The sequence below is a fragment of the Kogia breviceps genome, chromosome 2 (genome assembly GCF_026419965.1).
Source record: "Kogia breviceps isolate mKogBre1 chromosome 2, mKogBre1 haplotype 1, whole genome shotgun sequence".
Taxonomy (NCBI): Eukaryota; Metazoa; Chordata; class Mammalia; order Artiodactyla; family Physeteridae; genus Kogia; species Kogia breviceps.
Window position 1 is genome coordinate 89,894,017 of NC_081311.1, and position 19,863 is coordinate 89,913,879.

The window sequence follows — 19,863 nt, forward strand, 5'->3', positions numbered from 1 at the left end:
TCCAGTCCATGGAGATGGCATGTACCTCCTTTAAGTCTTCCTTAATTTCTCTCAATGTCATATTATAATATTTGGAGTATAAATCTTGCCATCTAATCATATTTGATTTTTAAATGTTGTTGTAAAACATGATACCTTATTTTATTTTCTTCCTTTTTTATAATTTATTTATCTATTGTACACTAGGTCCTGTTGGTTATCTATTTTATTTTATATTATTTTATTTTTATTTTATTTTATTTTAATTTTTTGTGTGTGTGTGTGGTACGCGGGCCTCTCACTGTTGTGGCCTCTCCCGTTGCGGAGCACAGGCTCCGGACGCGCAGGCTCAGCGGCCATGGCTCATGGGCCTAGCTGCTCTGCTGCATGTGGGATCTTCCAGGACTAGGGCACGAACCCGTGTCCCCTGCATCGGCAGGCAGACTCTCAACCACTGTGCCACCAGGAAAGCCCCCTATTTTATTATTTTCTTAAAAGACAGAGATTCTTTATTTAAATCAGCAAACTCATGTTCTTCAAGTCCCAGCCCATGGTGGGCAGTCTTCCCTCCCCAGTCCCCTCACCCCCAACCCTCAGCCACAGAGAGGGGAATGGAAAATGAGAAGCCTGAAGGCCTCTGCCAGGGCAGGCTGCCTCAGAAGTGTGGTGAGAGCAGTCCAGCTGGGACTGGCGGGGCAGCCGCCATAGACCCCTCCCTATAAATTAAGTCCCTTCAGCCACAGCTGTGGGCGAGGTGTACTTGTGGGGAGAAGGTCATTAGGCAGCATCCCCGACTCCCAGCCAAGGAATGGATTAGGGCACAGGGTTCAGGGCAAGAGAGGCCAGAGAGAAAGAGAAGAGGTCTGGTGGGGAGAGGGGGTGATGCCCCCCTAATTTTGGTCCCAGGGAAAAGAGGCCAGTTGGTCCAGTTTTGGTGGATTTGGAGGAGGGAATGTATTAGTAAGCACAGTGGGGAGGCCACTGTCAGGTACCCCCAGAGGAGACAGGCCAGGCCCCCACCCAGGCAGAGGGGAGTGTGAGAGCTCCAGGGGCTCTCAGGGAATGTCACTGCTAAAATATATGTGTGTGTGTGTGTGTGTGTGTGTGTGTGTGTGTGTGTGTGTGTATACACACACACATATATATATTAACCATTCACGGCAGGCAGGCGCAGGGCTGTGCGGATCAGAGGATCTGGCGTGGCATCCCATAGCCGGTCATGCCTGCCTGAGATGCCCTGCTGTTGGTCCCCATCTGTAACCCAATCACATTCTTGCCCTCCTGCAGCTGGTCATCTGAGAAGTTCCGAGGGTTCTCCTTGGATTTCTTGGGAACCCAGCTAGGATCTCCAGAGAAGAGCCCATTGTTCTGGGCTACCGCCAGCCCACCCAGGTTCATCAGTATCCGCTGCACACAGGCCATGTTCTTTCCTTCCCAGAGGTCCACAGTCTGGAAGATGTCAGTGGTGTTGATGCCGTAGCACTCAGCTGCTTGCAGGAACTGGGAGATCTGCTCCGTCTGCTTGAAGGCCATGGTGGAGGCCTGGATCTTCCTCACTGGGGCCTGCCCCTCGGGTTACAGCCCATTAATGAGCTCACACAGCACCGTGCCATCCTGGAGCCAGTTCCGGAAGTTCTCGCGCCTGGGCTGGGGCCAGCCCACATCCTTGCGGCACTGGGTGGTGATCCATTGGATCAGGATCTGCTCCAGGTCCGCATCATATCGTTTCCCAATCTTCTGCTGCACCTCCCGGCTCAGGCCGTAGGCAGGTCCCCTGTTGGCCATTCCAAAGGGTGGTGGTGTCTGGGGGGAAGCATTCACGCAGGCCGGAGAGTTGTGCACTCAAGGCGGGGTCTGCAACGCGAGTGAAGCACCCGGGTCGGGCCCGGCCGCTATCTATTTTAAATATAACAGTGTGTACCTGTCAGTCCCAAACTCCCAATCTATCCCTCCCCCCACCGCCAGTAACCATTAGTTCATTCTCTAAGTCTGTAAGTCTGTTTCTGTTTTGTAAATAAGCTCATTTGTATCTTTTTTTTTTTTTTTTCGGTACACGGGCCTCTCTCCGCTGTGGCCTCTCCCGTTGCGGAGCACAGGCTCCAGAAGCGCAGGCTCAGCGGCCATGGCTCACGGGCCCAGCTGCTCCACGACACGCGGGATCCTCATGGACTGGGGCACGAACCCGCGCCCCCCACATCGGCAGGCGGACTCCCAACCACTGCGCCACCAGGGAAGCCCTCATTTGTATCATTTTTTTTTTTTTTTTTTTTGCGGTATGCGGGCCTCTCACTGTTGTGGCCTCTCCCGTTGCGGAGCACAGGCTCCGGACACGCAGGCCTAGCGGCCATGGCTCACGGGCTGAGTTGCTCCGCGGCATGTGGGATCTTCCCGGACCAGGGCACGAACCCGTGTCTCCTGCATCGGCAGGCGGATTCTCAACCACTGCGCCACCAGGGAAGCCCTGTATCATTTTTTTAAGAGTCCACATATAAGCAATATCATATGATATTTGTCTTTGTCTGACGTACTTTACTTAGTATGATAATCTCCAGGTCCATCCATCTTGCTGCAAGTGGCATTATTTCATTCTTTTTAATGGCTGAGTAATATTCCATTGTGTATATATACCACATCGTCTTTATCCGTTCCTCTGTCGATGGACATTTATGTTGCTTATGTGTCTTAGCTATTGTAAATAGTGCTGCAATGAACATTGGGGTCCGTGTATCCTTTCAAACCACGTTTTTCTTGGAATATATGCCCAGGAGTGGGATTGCTGATTCATATGGTAGTTCTATTTTTAGTTTTTTAAGGAACCTCCATACTGTTCTCCATAGTGGCTGTATCAATTTACATTCCCACCGAGAGTGTAGGAGGGTTCCTTTTTCTCCACACCCTCTCCAGCATTTATTGTTTGTAGATACCTTCCCACTTTAATTTCTAATTGTTTTCTGATTATAAATAAAAATGAAAGTGATTTTTTAAAAAAAGAATCATGACCCCCAAATAGATAAATGTTGGCAGTGGGCAGAGATGGGTGGGGAGCCAGAACAAAGTAAATTAAGTAGGGCATTCCTGCCCAAAGGACACTAAAGGTCATCAGTGAACTTAGGATATGTGGCCCAGACATGAGCCCCATTCCCCAGGACAGCTGGTGATTCAAGGTTCCAGCCCTCCATTCCCTGAAGGCTCAGAGCTGCTCCTCCTCCTCTTCGTCATTCACAGGGCTCCCTCTAGAGGTCAGAGTGTGCTACTGACATGATGGTCAAGTAGGGGCCAGCAGCCCAAGGTGGATAATCTCTCCCATAAAGGGGGTGGACAGAAGGAGATTTAGTATGGTCCTTGCCCACCCCTGGAAGGTATCACTCTTTCCTTTGTGGGAGTGTGGAATTCCCCCCAGTGTTGGTCAAGTGGGTGAACCAAAATGGGAGTGCTGTGTGCTTGTGGAAGACGAAGGGAGTGAAGATCCCAATTATTGTGAATTGGCAGACTCCATGCTCTGGGGAATGGACATGGTCCACATGGCCACTGATGCTGGGCAATGGAAATGTGGACCTCTTGGGTCTGGAGGGCCTTGGATGGGGCTACAAATTCAGGTCATGGTCTGGAAGTCTAAATAAGAAATGAAGCGGTGAGGGAAGTCACAAAAGTAAGTCAGACACCCTCAGGAGGCAGGAACAGGTCCACAGGGCCTGGGACGGAAGGTTTCCCATTCTGTGCTGCTGATGTTATTAGCTGGTTTTCTAATGGCCACAAGCTCCTTGGGTGGCCTTGGGTGGCCAAGACACCTTCTTCCCACGGGTCCTCAGCAGTCCACAAGCTGTACCCCTGTGGGTCAGTTTCCTGGGCCGAGTGTCAGTGTAGGGCCACTGTCCTTGGGCTGCATTGCAAGAGCAGAGGTGTCAACGCAGAGGCAGCCTTTGGGAAGATGTCAAGTGTCAAAGTTAGAACCAAAGAAGTCCTCAGTTAGAAGAAACTGGTCAGAAGGAGAGTCTTGGTCATAACCAAAACAGTGGAAGTGGAAAGAAACAGATAAGAAAGGACTCAAGATGAAATGTAACAGAGGTAGGACCTGAGTCTATAAAAATACACCTGTAGAGATTTTCTTAACCGGTTATCTGTCACAGACCCCCTTTGACAGTCTTGTGAAGCCTATGGACCCTTCTCAGAAAAATGTTCTTAAATGCATAAATACCTAGGGATCCTGGGGAAAGAAATTATATACAAACATGGTTATTATCAAAATATATTTAAAAAAACAAATTTGTGCATCATAATACATGTGCTCCTTTATTAATATATTAAATAACAAACTAATATACTTTCAATATAGGAATGGTTGTTGCAATTTGTGTTTTGAGATAGTTTGTGTGATGTGATATGAAAATATACATGATTTTAATTGGTGAAAAAGTTACAAGTACTGCTAATATTACCAAAATCTGTTACTTCTATTTACAGTGGAAGGAAATGGTAATTTTCAGGTAGACATTAGTGAAAATAAACACAAAACTTCTTCCTATCCAAGTTCACACCCCTGTAAATTCTGTCCACAGACTCCACTCCAGAACACTGTTCTACAGCCATTTTCATAAGGAAGCCATTTCTTTTCCTTAGCGTACTACCCAGGAAAAGTGGAGCTACGATTTCTCCAGGTTTGCCTAGTATAAGGTTCTAGTTCAATTGGCTTATATCAGAACTGGGAGGCAAAATCCTTCATTTCTTCCAGCTCGATGTTTTTCAAACATTTTGACCTACGACCCATAATAAGAAATGCATCTTGCCTTGAGATCCAGTGCACATACACACAACTGAAATTAAATTTCACAAAACAATACTCTACTATATGTAGTATACATATAGTACATAGTTTGCTAGGGCTGCCATAACAAAATATCACAGACTGTAGGGCTTAAGCAGTGGAAATTTATTTTCTCACGGTTCTGGAGAATGGAAGTCCAAGATCAAAATGTCGGCAGGTTAGCTTACCCTTCCCCCTCCCCATATCCTCAAGTCCATTCTCTAGTAGGTCTGCGTCTTTATTCCCGTCTTGTCCCTAGGTTCTTCATGACCATTTTGTTGTTGTTGTTTTTTAGTTTCCATATATATGTGTTAGCATATGGTATTTGTTTTTCTCTTTCTGACTTACTTCACTCTGTATGACAGACTCTAGGTCCATCCACCTCACTACAAATAACTTAATTTCGTTTCTTTTTATGGCTGACTAATATTCCATTGTATATATGTGCCACATCTTCTTTATCCATTCATCAGTTGATGGACACTTAGGTTGCTTCCACGTCCTGGCTATTGTAAATAGAGCTGCAATGAACATTGTGGTACATGACATGACTGTTTTTGAATTATGGTTTTCTCAGGGTATATGCCCAGTAGTGGGATTGCTGGGTCGTATGACAATCACTATATTTTTAAACTTGCTGTAACAAGTTTAAAAAACTTGGCTCGTTCAATATCCTGAATGTGTCAAAATCATGTTTCTCTATTGTTTCAAATTTAGCTAAAAACTAAACATAACATAATACAGTCAGGGAAGTGACATCGCCTCACCTTTGCCATATTCTATTGATTAGAAGAATGTCACAGTCCCACCACATTCAAAGGAAAGAGATTACACAAGGTCATGAACACCAAGAGGGGTACCATGAGGGGTCACCCTAGAGTCTGTCCACCATACATACTCTGGAGGAGACAGAGTCTGAGTTTGGCCTAGGTAATAAACCAGATGAAGGTAATAAAAACAATGAATGTGAGTGAGCTCAAAAGCTTCACGTCCTTTATGTGTGTAGCTTTTAACCTACACAATAAGATTGAGATAAGTAATGGTACTCCCATTTTACAGATGAGTTACCTGGAGGGGACTATAATTCCCTGGCTGGGGAGTTGGGCCAAGGGAAGTATCTGGACTTAGAGGAACCAAAGAGTCAGTATCATTAGATGACCCAGACTCAGGCTGAGAACCATCCGGGTTCAGTGGCAGAGACCAAACAGAGCTTCACCAACACTTGCGGACCGTCCACTGACGTTTGACTGACCATCACAGGACACTTGCATTGAGAACTTACTCTCTTTGTTGGCAGAGGGCAGTAGTTATTTGTTCTCTTGGTAACCACCCAGCAGATGTTGTGCCTGATGGTGTCTTTGTTCAATCCATCCAAACTCTCTTCTGTGCACACTATCTCCCAGAACCCAAGATACTAATAAGCCCCCGCAACTGGCAGGGGGGCTTGAAGACCTGAGAAGTGTGGAAGGTTCAGCCTGGTTGGGTACAAGAAGGCTGTCTTCAGCATGCCAAGCTCAGGGGATGGGAATCCTAAATCCTAGCAACACAACCATGGGTGAAACATCTATTTTCCTTCAAGTATCCAATACGTGAGGGACTAGAGACATAAGTGAATAAAGCAGCGACTGTCTCTAGTAACTAAGGAAAATTCAGATTTCATTCATGTACTACGGATGTGTTTGTGATTATACCCAGCAAACATTTATTGAATCCTTCCTGTTGATGGGAGATATAAAGATGAATAATTTCTCTCTCCGCCTAATCCAGGAAGAATACAGCATAGATAGATTAGTGCTATAATAGAGGGACCAAAGAAGTATCCACGGAAGTATACTGTAGGGCAGGGCGAAGGAGAGGAATTTCACGGAAGGCTTCTTGGAGAAGATAAATAATTTCCTTTGCAGTTAGGCATTGTAGAATTGGCAGCACTCTGCTATATGGCTGCTGAAGAGTGAGGCCTATATAAGGAAAGCTTGAGCAAAACCCTGGAAGCCAAGCTGTGTGGAGAATTATTGGAGACTACGGTTGAGGGAGTACTCAACCATACTTGAGAGGTAGGAGGGACTGACTTATTAAGACCTTTGAACTGGGTTTACGGGTTTGGAATAGATTTCGAAGTCATTGGAACATCACGGATGGAAAGAACAGATTCAGAGGAATGCTTTAGAAAAAGAACTCTGCGGAGGACAGGTTGAGGGTAGGAAGAGATTTGAGTGAGGCAGTGTTAGTGTAATCCAGGCAGGAATTACTGAAAGGTTGAGCTGAGGTTATGGAAGCAACTGGAAAGGAGGTGCAGAGGTCCATAGGGTGACTCTGGGAGATGGAAGAGTGGAAACCAACAAGAATTAAACCAAAGGTAGAGAAGATGGTGATGCCATTAACCAAACCCAGAAACTAGGGGGAGGAGTACACAGGTGAGGCAAATCAATGAAGGTGTCTGATATGTTAAGTCTCAGGGGCTTGCAAGACATATTTGTGGGACTGTAGGTATACAATTCAAGAGAGTTATCTTTATCGCCACGCAAACAAAATATTGAGTCATTTTCGAGAACAGTATTTGAAATTGTGAGAGTGCATTAAACTAGTTTGGAAGATAGTAGAGCATTAAGACAGGGCTGGAGAGTGCTGTATATGTGAGAAAGAAGAAGTAGAAAGCAACTTAATAGGGACAGAAGTAGAATCAGGAGAGAGTGTGGTTCTGGTGACCAAGGGAAGAATTTTTTTTCTGAGGATAGCTGATTTACGATGTTATGTTAGTTTCAGGTGTACAGTAAAGTGCTTCAGCTATAGATATACACATATCTATTCTTTTTCAGATTCCTTCCCATGGGGAAGAACATTTTAAGGAGGAATTACTGTTTGTAAACTAGACAAAATGAGAACTAAGCAAGGACCGCTGGGTGAGGTGAGTAGGTCACTGGCAACTTTGGGGAGCAGTTTGAGAAGGGTGGCAGAAGCAGAATGGACTGCCTAAGGATAGAGGAGGCTAAGGTCTATCACATCAGTTACTTTTAGGAGAAATTTGAGAAGGGAAGAGTGTGAGAAAGGAAAGTGCCTTGAGGAAGGAGAGGGGGTATATGAGACATTCTTGTAGCCACGAGCTACTCTTTTCCTCGCAAGAACACAGCTGTGCACGATAGGAAGAAGGGATGCGAGCCCCATTTACTTCTTAACACAAAACTCCAGTTCTAAATTACCATCTGGGAAGGGAGGAGGGGGACATAATCTCTATTGTCAGATTCAGATTTTGCTCCGGCAGCTTTGGCTAAGTCTACTGCAGCTCTATAAACTCCATCCCTCCACCCCAAACAAAACAACAAAACACCACCGCCTCCCTCCGCTTCTTCGTAATCTGGAAAAACCGAGCAGGTGCACCGTGCCGGAGTCCGGCGCCAAAGGCCCCTCTCCGAGCCGGCTTTAACCCGAAGGTGCTCGGCTCCCGAGCGGGTCCGGCCTGGTGTGCAGTTGCCCACGCGGCGCGCCGGGCGCAAACCCGACAGAGTCGCTTCAGTTCCGCCCACCCGATCCTCCCACGATGCTCAGGCTTTCCGGGCCGTGGCCTCTGTGGGGACATTAAGAACAGTCAGGAAAGCCCTCGGCCGTGCCTGCAGCCCCATCGGCCCGCTGCAGTCGGCCTCCATTACCTTTTCCCGCGCCGCACAGCCCTCGGGAAAATGAAACCTTGTGGCGTCAGCCGAGGCAAAAGGGTATGAGCTTTTTACTAGGCAAGGAGAAAATACAGAACCGACTCTACACAGCAAAGAGGTGTGTGACCCCGGCCCGGTCGCCCGGACGCCCCGCCCAGGCCCGCCCTCTCGGCACCGTGGACTACATCTCCCAGAGGCCTCAGCGGCCCCGAGGGGCAGGCCCGTCCGCTCTCCGCTCACACTGACCGGTGACTGGCTTCTCCGGAGGAGGGCGGGGCCTACCCCAGCCAATGGGTGAGAGGCTCGTTACGGCGGCGGAAGCAGCGGCGCTGGGCTGAGGGGTGGGGGGCAGAGTGCTAGCGCCTCGGCGGTGGCGGCGGGTCCGGGAGGCAGGGGACGCCGGCTCCACAGGAGGAGAGCGCACGAGAGCGAGCTCGAGGCGGCGCGGCGGCCACTCGGCGCAGCACTCAGGTAATGGCGGGACGGGCGCCCGGGAGCGGAGGGGAGGAGAGGGGAGGAGACGAGGGGGCGGGGCGGCCGAGCCGGGCTGCAGCGTCCTTCCCGCTGCACGTCCCCGGGGAAGGGCAGCGGTCCCTCGTCTCCTGCGGCGCAAACCTGAGCTCTTTGGCGAGCTGAGCACGGCGGTGGGGCCGGCGGCAGAGGCCGGGTGTCCTGTGGCAAGGAAGGGAGAGGCGTCGGGAGGGCTGGGCTGATTCGGGCGTGGGGGCGTGGCGGGCGTGGGCCTTGGCGGGGAAGCTGAGAGGCCGGGGAAGCGCGGGCGGGCGGGCGGCCCAGGGAGTTTGGCTCCTGGAGCAGTTTAAAGTGACTCTCCACATCCGGGCCCTGCGCCCGCCGCTTTCAGACCCTGACCGAGGCGGGGCCTCCGAGCTCCCCGCCCCTTTCGCCTGCGGCGCCTGTCTGCCTCTGCCATTGGCTCAGCCTCGAGAGGTTTGGGCTGCCCCGGGGAGGCTCGCGCCTGATTGGCTGGCAGTCGGCGGGAGGGTGGGGCGGGATCTCAGCGCGCCGGCAGCGTTGGATTGGTGCGGGCCCCGGACTGACGCGCCCGGCGTGGGGCCAATGGGCGGGCGGGGGAGGTAGGGGCAGGTTCGGGGGAAGAGGACTGGAGCGTAGCGGCACCCGGGCAGCTGGGGTGAGCGGGGCCGGCGGGGCTGGACAGCGGCGGGCCCGAAGCGCGCTGCGGCACGAGTCGTCCCCGCGACCTCGGAGCCCAGCGCTGCCACCGAGATGGGTCCTCCGCGGCACCCCCAGCCCGGCGAGGTGGAATCGGGAGGGGCGGGCGGCGGGCGGCGGCAGGTAAAGGACACACTGGTCCCGGGGCTCCTCAGAACGCCTGCCCCCCTCCCCAGGGATGGAGTCTCAGAGACCCGGAGTGTCTGGAGACCTGTGTTCTCCGATCTCAGCGGGGGGCTCCAGGTTGGGGGCAGGATTGCGGGCGTATCGGGGATATCGGCTCCTGAAGGAGGAGTGGGGGGTCGATTTTAGGGAAAGTGGTGAAGGTCTCGGTTCCCCTTGGCTCAGTGGGGCTCTGTGAAAGGGGCGGGGGAGAAATCCGTCAATGGAGGCCTGTGCAGGAAAGCGTTTGAGAATTCCTTTCGGATCAGGTCTTGATGGAAGGTTTCTGATCCCTTCTTAGGACAGGGCATCTGCCTCCGATTCCTCCTGTGACACGCTGATGACAGTTCTGTTCACCTTGGTGTGAGGCTTACGTCTTTCAAAGGCACATGCCATTTGTCATGAAACTTTACACAGAAGTATATATATTGTGTTAAGACCTGTCACGTGGATGTTATACACGATGCAGTGTCGACTTTTGTGGCAATCCACAGGTATTGGGGGGCGGTGTCATAATATCCCCCAGCACCACATAAACGATTTTACCATTAATTGAGCCTGTGTACATCAAAAACTTAAACAGTTTACACCATTTCTGCACTGTATATTGAACACAAGTATCATTCTAGATAGATGATGCTACATTTGCTTTTCTAAGGGAAGATGTAGGTACTAAAAATGCTTTACTTTCTCATTATTGATTCTAAAATCAGAATCCAGTAATAACCATATGCCTATGCACTGCAGGTGGAAATGAGTTCTCAACAGTTTCCTCGGTTAGGAACCCCCTCCACCGGGCTAAGCCAGGCTCCTTCACAGATAGCCAACAGTGGTTCTGCAGGATTGATAAACCCAGCTGCAACAGGTGAGATGTGTGATATTTTTCTATATTGCTTCCTGCTTTAAAAATATTGCCAGTTTTCTAATTGAAAAATTAGCAAATTCTTCGTGGAATTTTAGTAAATACTAGGTTATCAAACTTGAAAAAAGGGTATATTACAGTTCTAATTTAAACAGGACTTTCTTCCTGTTTGAACCACTTGATTCACGTGTACAGAGTGTACATGAAACTTACAGTGAAGCACACCTACAAGAACGATTTTTTAAATGTATTAATGTGTTCTTATTTAATTAAGGCCCAGAGGTGTAATAATAATGCCATGAGGGAATGCAAAGGTGTGTAAGGCGTAGGTCTTGCCTTTCAGGAGCTTACTATATAGGAAAAGAGATTTTAAAAAGATGTGTATACGCACATATACGCAACTTGGTTTTTAGTTGTATACTCTTTGAATGCTGAAGATCAGTGGCCTCAGCTGATGATGATTTTGCCCCCCAGGGAATATTTGGCGATATCTCGGTACACTTTTAGGTGTCACAAGTAGGGGGTGCTCTTGGCATCGGATATTTAGAGGCCCGGGAAGCTGCTAAATACGTGACATTAAGCAGGACAGCCCCCAACCCCACAGCAAAGTATCTAGTCCAGTCAGCAGTGCTGAAGTTGAGTTACTCCTTCAAATAATTCTGTATTCTGTGTATCAGGTGGAAAGGTGGCGTTGCAAAGTGAAGTAAGATACTCCTTTTTTTATTCCTCTTTCTTTACAGCCTGATTTCTATGTTCCTCATCATGGTAAATGGTACTACCATCTATTTATTGCTCAAACCAGAAACTCAGGCATGGTGTTTAATTGTTCTGTCTTTGTCTCTCACCTGTGAGCTGTGGCCTCCTTCCTATTGTTTCTCCTCCTTCCTGCCAACTTAGTTTTTGTTACAAATTTATTTTAGTTCTCTTTAGACTTAAAATAACTTTAAGCTACTTTATTCCTCCTGCTTAATAGTAGCTGCTTATATTTTCTGAACAGATGATAAGTTCTCAATCTTCTTGACTTTGGGACTTTACACGGTCCAGTTTTGTTTTGTTTGTTTGCCACAATCTTTCTTCTTCCTTCACACACTTATTTATCTGGCTAACTCTTTGTTCTTCCTTGAGGTTTCCTCTGAGATGTCACTTTCTCTGGGAAGTCTGTACTGACTCCATCATCCACAGCAACTCAAGGTCGGGCCTCCTCCTAGAATGAAGGCCAGGACCTATCTGTCCATGCTCCTTGCTATGTTCTATCCTTGCTACAGGATAGAGGTCAACAAATTCTTATAGCATCACTTCAAGTTCCTGATGCCTTAACAAAGGTTTTTGACAGTGTTTTATCTTTTGTATGAATTCACAGCAGATTTTTTTTTTTTTTTGGACCAAGCTGCATGGCTTGCGGGATCTTAGTTCCCTGACCAGGGATTGAACCCAGGACACAGCAGCGAAAGCACCAAGTCCTAACCACTGGAGTGCCAGGGAATCTCCACAACAGAATAATTTAAAGGAGCATAGCTAAAGAGAATTTTTTTAAATAGAAATCCATTTTTAATTAATTTATTTTATTTATTTATTTTTGGCTGCGTTGGGTCTTCATTGCTGCACGCGGACTTTCTCTAGTTGTGTCGAGCGGGGTCTACTCTTCGTTGCCGTGCGTGGGCTTCTCACTGCAGTGGCTTCTCTTGTTGCGGAGCGTGGGCCCTAGGCACATCAGCTTCAGTAGTTGTGGCTTGCAGGCTCTAGAGCGCAGGCTCAGTTGTTGTGGTGCATGGGCTTAGTTGCTCCACGGCATGTGAGATCTTCCCGGACCAGGACTCGAACCCGTGTCCCCTGCATTGGCAGGCGGATTCTTAACCACTGCACCACCAGGGAAGCCCAAAAGAGAATATTTTTGAACATCTATTTGCAAGAATTAGACTGCTCATTAAAAAGGGTATCAATTAGCAATAATTGCCCTCAGACTTTGTTGAGAAGGAAATCATTGACTTAGACCAAAATTGTCTATAATATTACTTCTGAAATGTGTATATTGTTTCCTTCAGTTGCTCTTAAAAAGAAAATAAAAGTTTTCCTTAAGTAGTTAGATGTCTTTCTATATTTCCTGTTGCTCTTATTGGAAGAAGTAATTTGGGATCCTACGTATGTCAGGATCTCAAGTACATGTTCACAGTATGGAAGTATAGATTACAGCCAGTTCTCTTAACTACTGCTTCAAGGTTCTTTTCTGATAAAAATAAACAATTTCAAATACCTAGAAGGAAACTATACATAGTTGCAAAAAGAGCTTAGTGGAAAATGGTCAGTGCATTATATCTTAAAGTGTCAAAAATCAAAGTCTTCCTGGACAGATAGGTTTGGGGGAAAGTTATGAAATTGTCCATTTCCTTTAAAATTTTAATTAGGGGAAAATCTGGGCAGTGGGGAAGGTTAAAAATCAGTTGATAATGGAAAGACAGAAGTAAAACTCTTTATCCACAAGCATCACGTATATAGAAAATTCTAAACATTTTTTAAAAGCTGTTGGAACTAATAAGTGAAATTACTAAAGGTTGCAGGATAAAAGTTCAGTGTACAGAAATCAATTATATTTCTAAATACTAGTAATGAATAGTGAAATTTTTTAAATGTCATTTACAGTAGCATTTAAAAAACCCCACAAAATACTTAGGAATAAATTAACAAAATATGTGTATGACCTGGGGTTAGAAAGCTATGTAAAACATTGCTGAGAGAAGTTAAAGACCTAGATAAATGAAAAGATCTATCATGTTTGTGGATTGGGAAACTCAGTATTTTCCTTTACCCAAAGGTATCTATAGATTCAAATGAATCCTAATCAAATTCACATCAGGTACTTTTCTAAAAATTGAATCTAAAATTAAATCTGAAATTTATGTGAAAACCAAAGGACCTAGAATAGCCAAAGCATTTAGACAAAAAAGAAGAAAGTTGGGGGACTCCACTGCCTTACTTCAAGACTTGGTATAAAGCTGCACTAATCAAGGTAATGTGATATTAGCATAAATCACTGGATCATTGGTACAAACTGGAGGATCCAGAAATAGACCCACACATAATGGTCAATTGATGTTTTGATAAAAGTACATAGATAATTCAATAGGGGAATGATAATCTTTTTAACAAAATAGTGCCAGAACACCAGAATATCCATATGAAAAAAAATAAACCTTGACCTTTACTTCCACTATGCACATAAATTAACTCGAAATGTATAATTATGGACCTAAATACAAAACTTAAAATTTCTAAAAGAAATAGAGGAGAAACTGTTTGTTACCTTAGAGTAAGTAAAAATTGCTTAAGGCACCAAAAACACTGATTATAAAGGAGGCAACGAATACACTGCACTTCATCAACATTAAAAATGACTGCTTTGCAAAAGACACTGTTAGTAAAATCAAAAGGCAAGCCACCAAATGAGAGAAGACATTTGTGATAAATGTGTCAGCAAAGGACTTACATCTGGAATATATAAAAAACTTGTAACCCGATAGCAAAAAAGGCAAACAGCTTGGTTTTTTTTGTTAGTTTGTCTGTTTTTAAGGGATGAAATATGTGAATAGACACTTTACCAAAGATGCTATATAAAGGCCAGATAAACGCAAAAGATATTCAACTGTATTACTCCTCAGGGCAATGCAAATTAAAACCACAGTGAGAAACTACTATACACCCACTAGAATGACTAAAACAAAAAGACTGACAATACCGAGTTTTGACGTGTTTGTCGAGCAAGCAGAACCCATGCATTGGTGGGAATGCAAAGTAATCTAGCCACTTTGGTAAGCAGTTTGGCACAGTATGTTAAAAAATTTAACGTAAGCTTACCATACAACCCAGCAGTCTCATTCCTAGGTATTTACCCAAGATACATGAAAATGTGTGTCACACATACAGTGACTTCTCCTTCAGTGTTCATAGAAGCATTATTCATAATAGCCAAACCCTGGAAAGAACCCAGATTTTATCAACTGGTGACTGGATAAGCAAAGCTTGTTTTAATCCATACAGTGGAATACTACTCAGTGGTAAAAAGAAGCAAACTAGAATTATAAACAGTAACGTGGATGAACGTCGAAAGCATTTTACTGAGAGAAAGAAGCCAGACCCAAAGGACCACATACTGTGTGGTTCTATTTCTATGAAATTCCAGAAAAGACAAAGCAGTGGTGATAGAACCATCAATAGATCAGTGGTTTCTAAGGAGTAGGGGTGGGAGGGAGGGAATTGACTGCAAAGGGGCATGAATGAACTTGTTAGAGTAAGGGAAATGTTCTGTGTCATGACTGTGTTGTGATAACAGTACTGAATACATTTGTGAAAATTTAGTTTTATACAAAAAATTAGTAGATTTTATATGTAAATTATACCTCAGTTAATAATAAAGCTGATTGATTAAAAAATGGACAAGATATGAACATATAGTTCACAAAGGAAGATACATATACATATGAATGGCCTATGGTCACAGAAAAAGAAGTTCAGCATTACCAGTCAGCATGGAAATGTTAATTAAAACCACAATGAGATACCCAGTACACACCCACTAGAATATCTGTGTGTCAAGAATCCGTGAAGATGAGGAACAACTGGCCCGCTAATACACTGCCGGTGGGAACATGAGATAATACAACCACTTTGGAAAGTACTTCAGCAATTTCATATAAAGTTTACCATTTGACCCAGCCATTCTGCTCCTAACTTGTTGGTGAGAATGTAAAAAAAAAAAAAAAAATCATTGAACTCTCTTTAGAATAGCCATTTTATTGTATGCAATTTATACCTTGATAAAGCGGTTTTAAAAATCAAAATTTTTTAAAAATCTGAATGACCTAGGAGAAGGGTCAATGTATAGCAGAATATAAAATATATTAATCTTTTTTCCCAGCACTTTTTTCCTCCAAGAGAAAATTTTCTGATTTTTTTTCCTGAGGAGATCATTGAACAAGGACTCAGAGTACATATGGATATTTATTCTAGAATTGTTGACAATAGCAAAAATTTGGAAATAACCTAAAAGCTCATCGATGATATAATGGTTTAAAAAAGTATAGTACATCTATTCAATAGAATTTCATTTAGCACTTTTGAAATGATGCGGTGTATATTCTATATTACTTAGCGATTCCACTCCTAGGTGGAATACAGTAGAAATGGTAATGTTCACCAAAAGACATACACGTGAATATTACTAGCATTCCTATTCATAATAGTAAAAAAAAAAACCCACAAAAAACCTGAAAACTAACTGGGAGTAAAATGGATAATTTGTGATTTATTCAGGCAATGGCATACTGTACTGAGAATGAAGGAGCTACGGCTACATGCAGTAACATGCACAAATCTTATAAGTGAGAGAGACAAGAACCGGGTACATTTGTTACGAGTATATTTATATAAGTTCAAAAAGAGACAACAGTAACCTATAGTTTTAGAAGTTAGCATAGTGAGTATCATTGGGAGGGACAGTGACTGGAATCAGGCTGAACAGAGGGTTTATGGGGAACCAGTAGCATTTTGCTTGTTGATCTAGGGGCTGGTAACTCAGGTGTATTCCGTTTGTAAAAGTTCATTGAGCTATACACTTGTCTTTATGAAGGTTATAGTTAAATAAAAAGTAAATAAAAACCCACCTAAAATTAAAGAGCTGAGAAGTGTCTGACGTTTTGCCAAAATAGTTACTTGGTGCCTTTAGGGGATAGACTTTGGGAGCAGCTTTACTTTCTTTATAGTTTAACAAGTAATGAAAATTTTTTACGTTAAGTATAATCTTTATGTTCAGAAAAATCATGTCAGTGTTGTTTTGGGAAAATGATAGTGCAAATTAATATTTTCACAGACTTTCCTCTTTCATTACATTAGTTCCTTGATTTTTAATAAATTTTTTAATCATTGTGTTCTGAATTCACAGCATTTAAAAATTTATTTTTAGTTTTATTTATTTTTGGCTGCGTTGGGTCTTTGTTGCTGCACACAGGCTTTCTCTAGTTGCGGCAAGCGGGGGCTACTCTTCGTTGCAGTGCACAGGCTTCTCATTGCAGTGGCTTCTCTTGTCGCAGAGCATGGGCCCTAAGCGCACAGGCTCTAGAGTACAGGCTCAGTAGTGGCGCACGGGCTTAGTCGCTCCGTGGCATGTGGGATCTTCCCGGACCAGGGATCGAACCCGTGTCCCCTGCATTGGCAGGCGGATTCTTAACCACCATGCCACCAGGGAAGTCCCAGTTCCTTGATTTTTTTAACTTAATTTTTAAATACATTACATGTTCTCATGGTCCAAAATTCCAAAAGAAAAAAGAGTATACACTGAAAAGTATCTCTCCTTCTTGTCCCCCACTCATCCACTTTCTTTCCTTTCAGGCAACCAAGATGCTTTGGAGATACGTTATCCATATACAAATACAAGTGTATTTATATTTGTGTATATTTTATTTACTTCTTCTCTGTTCTGTACCTTGGTATTTTCATATATCTTTTTCACTATATACATATATATATATATATATATTATACATTTTCCCATAAGAGTACCTAAAAAGCTTTCTTGTTTTATTTTTATAGTTTCATGGTAGTCTATTGTGTGAGTATACCATAATTTATATAACCAGTCCCCTATTGATGGACATGTAGGTTTTTCGGTTCCTTTGCTTGTATAAAAATACTGAAACAGATAACTTGTACCTGAGTCATTATACACACATGCTGTGTATCTATAGGGTACAGTCATGCAAGTGGAATTGTTGAGTCTCAAAGGGTGCATGCATTGTAATAATGATAGAGCTTTACTTGTTCACTCTGTAGAGATTTGAACTGAGAAATTGGTTACCTTTTTTTGCGGGGTGGAGGGGGGCACACCACACAGCATGCAGGATCTTAGCTCCCCGACCAGGGGTCAGACCCATCCCCCCTGCAGTGGAAGCATGGATTCTTTACCACTGGACCACCTGGGAAGTCCCCAAGTCACCTTTTTAATATTAGGTTTTTATAACTTTTAGAATAAATATTCTAAATGAAATTGTCTTTTATATTACAATTTCAAATATTTGAGGTCATTCTAGATAGTTTTCAGGCCCTTTGTTCATAGGAGTAGGAAATTACAATATTTAAAACAAGTCCCATGTTCCATAGGTGTGACTTTTGAGTTTGCTACCATCAGGGGAATTTGATGCCCAAATTTTCCTTGTTAAGAAAATCTCCACAGACCTACTAGAGCATGGACTTGAGGATATGGGGAGAGGGAAGGGTGAGCTGTGACGATGTGAGAGAGTGGCAGGGACATATACACACTACCAAAATTAGATAGCTAGTGGGAAGCTGCAGCATAGCACAGGGAGTTCACCTCTGTGCTTTGTGACCACCTAGAGGGGTGGGATAGGGAGGGTGGGAGGGAGGGTGACACAGGAGGGAAGAGTTATGGGAACATATGTATATGTATAACTGATTCACTTTGTTGTAAAGGAGAAACTAACACACTATTGTAAAACAGTTATACTCAAATAAAGATGTTTAAAAAAAAAAAATCTCACAAGGAAATGGTCAGTTTATTAACCCTGAAACTTAACTGCAAGCGACACTCTTATATGTGCTGTTATATTATTTGATATTGGAAGGGCATGACACGCTGTTTCACCCTTCGTGTCTTCACCAGTCAACGATGAATCTAGTCGAGAGGCTGAAGTCACTGCCAGGGAGCACGTGGGTCCCAGCAGCTCCCTGCAGCCCCGCGAAGAGAAGCAAGAGCCTGTTGTGGTAAGGCCCTATCCGCAGGTGCAGATGTTGTCTACACACCATGCTGTTGCATCGGGCACACCTGTCACAGTGGCAGCCCCACCAGCACACCTGACGCCAGCAGTGCCACTCTCATTTTCGGAGGGACTTATGAAGGTAATGGAGAGGCTTAAAATTTCACGTTGAACGACAGCTAAAGACTGGCTAGTATTTCTGACAGTGCTCACAAAGTCGTAGGCTGTATCCTAGGATTGTAGCTTTTTCTTTTTGACCTATCAGTTCAGCTCCTCTCTGTACCTCAGAGTTCCGCTGTTCTGCAGTGCCTAGTCTCGTGCCGCTGGGCAGTTGGCATCACAGGATCTTTTCTTGTACCCATTTTGATGTTGATTTTATTGCAAGTTTTGGGCATGCTAGTGTAGCTTTTATCTTGGAGTGGCACTCTTCTCCAAGGTTTTGTTTTGATAGCTTGCTAATTTGGGTGTATCAGAATATCGCCTTGTGTATTAACCATATGGATATGTGTCAGTTACTGGGAGTTTTGTTTACTTCCACCCAAACTTGGGAGGCAGCACGGTATAGAAGAAAGAATGTGGGCTGTGAGCCATACAGATCTGGGCTTTGTTCCCAGTTCTGGTTTTTACTGTCTGTGTGGCTTTAAGCAAGCGATTTAGCCTTGCTTTGTATGTTTCCACATCTGTAGCATGGAAATGCTAGTACTTCAATGGAAAGGCTGTGATGCTAAGAGATAAAGTCTATAAGGCTCCTGGCATCTTTCCTGGCACTCTCCAGGTTTGGTTTGTGTGCATATGTGGAATGAAATGCGTCACTAGTACAAAGCTGTTGACATGTTTCGTGTGGTTTTCTGTTTGCAGCCGCCCCCGAAGCCCACCATGCCTAGCCGTCCCATTGCTCCTGCTCCACCTTCTACCTTGTCACTCCCCCCCAAGCTTCCAGGGCAGGTTACCGTTACCATGGAGAGTAGCATCCCTCAAGCTTCAGCCATTCCTGTGGCAACAATCAGTGGACAACAGGTTTTTTTCCTCTTAATTTGCTGCTTTTCAAACTGAGATGCCAAACTGTTGATCATTATTTATTGAATGCCAGCAGTACATTAGGCACTGGACTAAATAAAAAATTAAACTGGTCACTGGTATCTGCAAGGGGACAAGAGTAGAGCGGACAGAGAAGGATGGCATCGGGTGTAAGACCAGTGTGCACAGTGGTCTTGTCATTCAGCCCGTATGTAGTGAGTATCTGCTGTGTACGAGGCCCCCCCTGCAGCGTGAGAAACAAATCTAGGTAAGACAGCCCATGACCTTGAGGAGTGCCAGAGTCCGGCTGTGCTTGGTCACAGGTACAGAACTCCAGTGGGCTGGGAACAGCCTCACAGCAGTCGTGCTTCTCTAAGGTTGTTCTCTGAGGAGAGTGATGTGTACCTCTTGGGCGACTGGCAGGTTCCCTCAGCAGCCTACCAG

At 44.8% G+C, this 19,863-nt stretch overlaps 1 protein-coding gene and 1 pseudogene across 13 annotated transcripts in view; one reads left to right on the forward strand and one right to left on the reverse strand.

Annotated features, from left to right (window-relative positions):
- Positions 1-1,164: 1,164 nt before the first annotated feature.
- On the reverse strand, positions 1,165-1,788 carry LOC131750206 (transgelin-2 pseudogene; annotated as a pseudogene).
- Positions 1,789-8,732: 6,944 nt separating this feature from the next.
- SAP130 (Sin3A associated protein 130) overlaps positions 8,733-19,863 on the forward strand; it is a 76,198-nt gene continuing 65,067 nt past the window's right edge. The window contains exons 1-4 of one of the 13 annotated variants that reach the window (XM_059052604.2): positions 8,733-8,898; positions 10,528-10,645; positions 18,309-18,544; positions 19,261-19,419. In XM_059052604.2, the coding sequence (XP_058908587.1) occupies positions 10,534-10,645; positions 18,309-18,544; positions 19,261-19,419 (507 nt within the window). In that variant the 5' untranslated portion in view covers positions 8,733-8,898; positions 10,528-10,533. Of the gene's footprint in view, positions 8,899-9,529; positions 9,578-9,624; positions 9,742-10,527; positions 10,646-18,308; positions 18,545-19,260; positions 19,420-19,863 lie in introns of those variants that run through there. The other 12 variants (XM_059052603.2, XM_067025784.1, XM_067025783.1 and 9 more) reach the window with 12 other exon arrangements.